General features: G+C 60.0%; 1 protein-coding gene across 1 annotated transcript; it reads right to left on the reverse strand.

Moving 5' to 3' along the window:
• Positions 1-4: 4 nt before the first annotated feature.
• On the reverse strand, positions 5-6,768 carry CTSH (cathepsin H). Its single transcript, XM_058811502.1, has 12 exons — positions 6,611-6,768; positions 6,448-6,479; positions 6,274-6,379; positions 6,113-6,183; positions 5,534-5,638; positions 5,190-5,276; positions 4,564-4,619; positions 3,469-3,550; positions 3,250-3,318; positions 2,761-2,867; positions 1,408-1,533; positions 5-722 (listed from the first exon to the last, which is right to left on the reverse strand). Exons 1-12 carry the CDS (start codon positions 6,681-6,683, stop codon positions 647-649), a joined length of 990 nt encoding a protein of 329 aa, XP_058667485.1. The 5' UTR covers positions 6,684-6,768; the 3' UTR covers positions 5-646.
• Positions 6,769-6,785: the final 17 nt, after the last annotated feature.

Genomic DNA, 6,785 nt, shown 5'->3' on the forward strand with positions numbered 1-6,785 from the left:
TTTATTGTCAGTGAGAGATTTCACTGTGAAACAACATAGACGTGCCCCTGCTCACGCGCGGCTTCATTTCCTCGGCACCGAGGTTCTGGGCTCTTCGCTGATGGGTTAAAGAAAAATCACCCGTTTCTTCTCTATGTGCATCAAAATACCCTGGTTTTTAATACAAAATATAGCAAGCATTTCATCAAAATTGGTAAAAGTGTACAAATCACAGCACTCATTCATCCTTCCTATAAAGAACAGAGAAATTGCCTTCAAGGAAAATTTTAAAATCCCTACAATTTACTCCTGGTGATTGCAGGAAAGCCACCCGAGGGGCTGGGGGAGCTCTGTGTGCCCTCAATCTGTTCCTGTGGGGTTTCCCTGCACCCAGGCGGGCCCTGCTGCCCCCGGGGTGGATGGAGGCACACCTGGGCACACCTGGGCACGGCAGGAGGAGGGAACCTGGCAGGGACAGGGCAGGCTCAGCTCGGGCTGCTGCTGCAGGAGAACCTGGCTGCTGTGTGTGACAGCCAGGCTGCCTGCAGGTGACACTCCAGCAAGTGATACTGCCAGCAGGCAGGCCTGGCACCGGTTCTGCCCCTCTGGTGCCAGCCTCAGCCCTGGAGCACATCAGGCACTGCAGCCCCGGGCCAGCCTGCCCCTGCTACACCCGAGGAACGGGGTAGGAGGCACAGGCAGCCAGCCCACACATGTTCTTGCCTCGCTCGATAAGGAAATACCTGAAAGAGACAGAAATGGCTGTGAGTGAGCGTTCCGTCCTGTGGCAGGTGAGCGTGGGCGGGCCCTGGCACAGGTGGCCAGAGCTGCTGTGGCTGCCCCTGCTCCCTGGCCAGGCTGGATGGCGTTGGGAGTACCCAGGGCAGTGGCAGGTGTCCCTGCCATGGCAGGGGTGGCACTGGACAGGCTGTGAGGTTCCTTCCCCCTCAGCTCTCCAGGCAATGCCATCCCCTGCCCCTTACACCCTGAATGAACCAGAATTTGCATCTCACTCCCAAGAATCCCACTTGTGAAGCTGGGATCTCACTCCTGGCACAAGCTGCTCTCACTGGCTGTGTGACCAGCAGGCAGAAGCCACGGAACCAGCAGCTCTGGCAGCCTGGCTGTGCCCTGGGCACTATGGGGAACCAGCGGCTCTGGCAGCCTGGCTGTGCCCTGGGCACTATGGGGAACCAGCAGCTCTGGCAGCCTGGCTGTGCCCTGGGCACCTCAGCAGCTCCCCTGGGCCAAGGCTGTGCTGGGCAGGGGCCCAGGCCAGGCTTGGTGAGCCGTGCCACCGCCCAGCCTGGCACCATTGCCCGCGTCCTCCCAGCTGCCAGAGCTCACTGCAGGGCTCAGGGTGGGCAGGGGCTGAGGCGGGTGCCACCCCAGCAGGCAGGGTGCGTGCCCAGCCCCAGGCAGCCTTACCCCTGCATGCCCCACAGGCGGCCCCAGGAGTTCTTGACGATCCAGTAGGGAGTGCCGTCCTCCTCCCCGTAGCCCACGGCCAGCACGGCGTGGTTCACCTTGTCGGGGGTGTGCTCGCAGCGGGGGCTGCAGGGAGACAACACGGGGGGCTCTGAGCAGCAGCCTGCAATTGGCCAGGGACTGCCCAGGCAGCAGTGCTGACCGCACTGCACACACAGCTGGGGATGCTCTGAGCCCCCAGCTCTGCAGAGGAGGGAGGGCAGGCATAGAAAGGAGACACTGCTGTTTCTCCACTCTGAAACTACCAGCCATATGTGGTGTTAGGGGATCCGTGCACTTTTGAGCTCCTGGCCACCAAGATGAGCTACGGTGCAAAGGAATTTTCACAATTGGAACCAGCAGCTCTTAGTGCCTCCCAGGGCTGGTTTGTACTGCCCCCCAGGGCTGGTTTGTACTGCCCTGAAATTCAAGGGCACTGCTTCATGTTTTGCACAGGAACAGCAAACTCTTGGGTCTAAATATGTGTTTCCTCTAAATTTTCAACCTTTAAACTACACTTGCTGAAAGCTGCTGCCTGTGGTGTGAAACAAGACAGCTCATGCTACATGCTCCCATCTCAAGAGCATCTATTTTTAAACATTTTCAAACTGCATCACAGGAAAAGATTTTCTTTTTTTTGATCTGTTAACAGCTGCTCTGTGCTGAAAGCACTGGAGCATCAATTATTCCATGCACTCTGACTTCAAATCCACCTTAGACTGTAAATCCACAGGATAACTGCTGCTAGTGTGTTCCTCTGACCATGTCCCTGCCCTCACAGCTCACACCTGCCCAGGGCTGGCACTGACCTGTGGCATCACTGGCTCTTGGCCCAGCAGCACCTCTGGAATCACCACCCGCTCCTCCCTGAGAGCCCCCTGGGGCAGATCCCCCAGGCTCAGCCTCTCCCTTGCACTTTCCCTGCAGTTCTGCGTGACTGAGGGTTCATTACTCCCAAATATTTTTCTGTTTCTCCAAACACACACTTTCCCCTGCTGGGACAGCCCCAGCCCCGTGGGGAGCGGCAGAGTCCCCCAAGCTGCCTGACTCGCTGACCTTCATTCCACCACAACCTGGTCTCCAGGCTGGACAGGTTCCTAGCCTGCAGCCCTCCTCCCTGTGCTGCCCCCTCATCCCCTCAGGAACCAGTACATCAAGGCTCTGTTTACTCTTTTTTTTCCTATTTTCTACTTAAAAGAAGTGTGAGAACGCAGTGCAGTGTTCCTGCATGCAGCAGGATAAACAGGGATGCACGTGACTCCAGCCCTACACGCTCCCCTTGCCCTCACCTCACCAAACGAGGGTCACACTCACTTGGAATACACTCCTTTCCTGTAGTGCATGAAGTCACTCGTCACCTCAAAGGCAAAGCTCACTGGGTTGTGCTTCCCCACAGCTTCCACCATGCCGTCCTCGTCATACTGCAAGAGAGGATCCGGGGTCATCATCTCATCATCCTCATCATCTCCTGGCTGTGCTGGCCAGGGCACAGGGGATGGATAACCCTGCTGTCCTGCAGGACAAGGAATCCAGTGCTGAGCTGTAACAGGAGAACCGGGACTCTGTGCCAGCCTAGAGGGGCACCCCAGGGAAGCAGGCAGGAACCCAGGGCCTGTGTTTTGGCTCCAGCACCTCCTTGGTGCCACTTCCAAAAGGTGTGCAGGACAGCAGGAGTGTGCCCTGCAGCTCTGTCTCTCCAGGAGCACGCAGGCTGCAGCTGTGAGCCCAGCACACCTTGGGCACCCCAGTACCTCCCCTTGGCACAGCCCTGGCAGTCTGGAATCTCAGCCCTCGGGGCCTCACCTGTGTGATATTGATCACGTCCTTGACAAAGGCGATGGCTTTCTCGGGCTGGAACTTGCAGGTGCCGTTCTGTGGGGACAGAGAGGCGCTGTGGGGGCTGTGCCAGCCCTGCTGTGCCCCCACGGTGGTGGCTGGGGCTGTGGGGACAGAGAGGCGCTGTGGGGGCTGTGCCAGCCCTGCTGTGCCCCCACGGTGGTGGCCGGGGCCGTGCTGCAGTACCTTGGCCCGGTAGGGGTAGCTGTCCTCCCCCATGAGCCCCTTGTTGTACAGGATGTACTCGAAGGCTTGGCTGGGCAGGCCCCTGCGAGACAACACGGCTCCATTAGGATGCTAACAGCTAATTAGGATGGTAATGATGAACTCGGTAATGCTGCAGCCTCTGCAGAGCAAAGCCATCGACATTCCCCACTGTGCAGCCCAATCCCACCAGCCAGGGAGGGGCAGTGTCTATTCCAGAGCCTCACAAACTCCAGTCTCTGCCTGCAGCATCTCCCTGCCGGGACTGCCTGGCGTGGTCATTCTCCGGCTGCCAGATCCCTGGAGAGCACCAGGAGCCCTGAGGGTGTGAGGTCAGCTGCCCACACAGCACTAGCCTCACACACTGAATGAAAGGTGTTTTTTGGTGCCCTCTGCCCAGCCTGGCTGGGGGACATTGAGACACCCACAGCTCCAGCAAGCAGCTGCTCCCTTCCCTGGCCACCTTCCAGAAGCACATCTCAGGAGGGAAGAAAAGAGATGATCAGGGAGTGCCGATGTGGAAACGCCTAAGGAGGAGCCACAAGAGAGATAAAAAGCACCAAGAGTGGCTTTGCTCAGCTCTGAGCGTCCATCTAGGACCGCTTATCTCACAGAAAACAGAAGCTGTCAGAAAGCTCTACTCTCTGCCTTCTCTAGCAAGGCCAGGAGGAACTTCCCAAAGAGGAAGTTAAAGTTTCTGTGGGTTCCTCAGGGTGCCAAGAGACGCGCGTGACTCGGGGCAGAACAACAGCCAGAAGTCCCCTTGCTGTCCCAGGGCCCACCAGAGCCCAGCCTACAGCTGCTGTGTGAAAATACCTGAGATAAAAACCAACAAAAGAGGAACAGCAGAGGTTGGGAAATGCTGGAGATTTAGTGAAACATCCCAACCTCTACAGAGGGTGAAATTAAAACAAGCAACCAAATCCAAAGTTGCTTCCCCTGACACATTGCAGCCGTGGGAAGACAAAAGCCATTCCATAATGTGGAAGGAGCCTGACACTAGATCTGGAGGAAGGCTGTCCATCACAGGATGTGAGAGCCTCTAATTTTTGCTCTTTCTGACCCTCTGTGACTTACCCACTGCAGCCGTGGTTGTTGAAGGCCTGGGCGCAATCAACCAACTGCTGCTCTGCCTGCAGAGAAGGGTTTTGAGTCAGTGCTCCACAGTTTTGAGTCAGTGATTGTCCCACACCTGTGCTCAGAGTCAGTGACTCAAAAAGCACCTGCACAGCAGGAACTGAGAGCTGGTTTATCCGTGCAGCTGGCTGCAACCACCACCACAGCACTGCTTTAGCCCTGGGAGTCCCCTGGAAATGGCTCCATGTCCCAGGGAGGCAGATAAGGAAGACCTGGAGCAGCAGCCTGGGGTGCCCTGGCTGCCAGAGGCATTCCTCCTCACGCCTGCCAGGAATCCATCCCCCCCAGAAACACTGGCTGAGATGTTTTCCAAAGGTCAGGTTTGTTTTTAACACGCCCGGCCCTCAGTTATTCTGCTAAGTTGTGTAAGCGGCTACTGTCTTTCTAGTTCTTCAGGAATATAAATCCTCCGGGAGCTGAAAAACCAACATGTCCCAATGTGCTGCCTGCAGTGAGGCTGGCAGGCCGGGCCAGGCACAGCTTCTGTCCCCACACCTCTCCCAGCAGCCTCCAGCCCCTCTGGCTGCATCCTGCTCCCCAAACACCTGAGCCAGAACACCTCTCACCAGAGAGAGCAGCTTTCCCGTGGCGATGGCAATAGCAGACTCCAAACAGCCCGTGGTGGAAAAGGTCCAGCAGCTCCCACAGGGACCCTACACGAGGAACAGGAGAGGAACTGCTCCAGGAGGTGCTGCAGGCTCACCAGCCTCCCCAAAACACGGGCAGGGGGGCATGGCAGCAGTGCAGAGCCTCCACTCCGTGCTGGCAGCTGGGCCTGGCCTTCAGCTCAGCCCCAGGCATGGCACAGCCCTGGGGGAGCTCCCCTGGCACAGGCACCCAGCCCTGCTCCTCGGGCATGGCGCCTGCCCGCAGCCATCAGCCCCCTCTGGCCGTGTCACACACCCCTCACCTGGTTTTTCACGGGTGTCACGAAATTCCCCTTCTTCCTCCAGTCGATGGAGTCGGGACGTGGCCCAGAGCTGCGCAGGAGGTTCCCCTTGGTGGCTGAGCAGTTCTGCAGGTGGGGCAGGAGGGCTGTGGTGTGCCACCAGGCCAGTGGGGCACGACAGCCACCCTGCCCAGGTGCCCGGCCCACACACAGGCCACTGCAGCAGGGAGCTCTGCCAGCCTGCACCCCTGCCAGCCTGCACCCCTACACCCCTGGCTGCAGTGCCCCGGCCGCTCAGGGAGCTGCCAGCAGAACAGACAGCTGGATTGGAGTCAGGGCCGAGGCACCGAAAGCCATGAAGGTGGGGAACAGGGCTCACCTGGCTCTTGCCCTGGTGCCGGGGGCACAGGATGTGACCTGAGCACAGGGGACTGCAGGCAGCACAGCGAGGGGTGCTGGCCCTGCAGTGGGTGTGGGTCATGCAGAACCCCCTCATGGGGATGCAGGTCATGCAGAACCCCTCACAGGGGTGCAGATCACTACAGGACCCTCTCATAGGTGCACTGGACCCCCTCCTTCTCTTACCCAGCCAGCATTTACCTGCGGCTCACTCCACAGGTAGAGCTTTTTGAACTCCGCGAAGGTCAGATCCGAGAACTGGTTGAGGCCCACTAGAGGGAGGAAAAGGGGACACTGTGCTCAGCGACGGGGGCTGCCCAGGGCCGGCCGCGGCCGGGCGGGCTCGGGGCTCGGGCTCCTACTCTGGAAGCTGTGGTTGCCGGCGTTGTGCTCCTCCACGCGCCGTTTGTTGCCCAGGAAGATGCGCAGCCGCCGCGGGTACTCCTCGGGGCCGTAGCGCCGCTCGTTCTGCGGGGAACCGGCACGTCAGGGCCCCGAACCCGGCCCGGCTCGGCCCGGCCCGGCCCCGAGCTCACCTGCAGCATCCAGGCCTTGAACAGCTGCTCCTCTGCGGGAGAGAACGGGCCCGTCAGCGGCACCGCCACGGCTCTGCCGCACCGGGGGCCGGCCCGAACCGAGCCGAGCCGAGCCGGGCCGAGCCGTGCCAAGCCGCCTCCTGCCCTCGCGGTGCCCCCGTACCTTCGGCCGAGGGCTCCCAGGCGGCGGCGGCGGCCAACAGCGCGGCCGCGCTCAGCAGCACGGGCCAGCCCATGGCCGAACCGCGCCGGGCCGAACCGGGACGGGCGGGACGCAGCAGAGCCGAACCGCGCCGAGCCGAGCGCGGCCGAATTGGGTCGAGCCGCTGCCAGGGGGC

Source organism: Ammospiza caudacuta, chromosome 10, assembly GCF_027887145.1.
Source record: "Ammospiza caudacuta isolate bAmmCau1 chromosome 10, bAmmCau1.pri, whole genome shotgun sequence".
NCBI lineage: Eukaryota > Metazoa > Chordata > Aves > Passeriformes > Passerellidae > Ammospiza > Ammospiza caudacuta.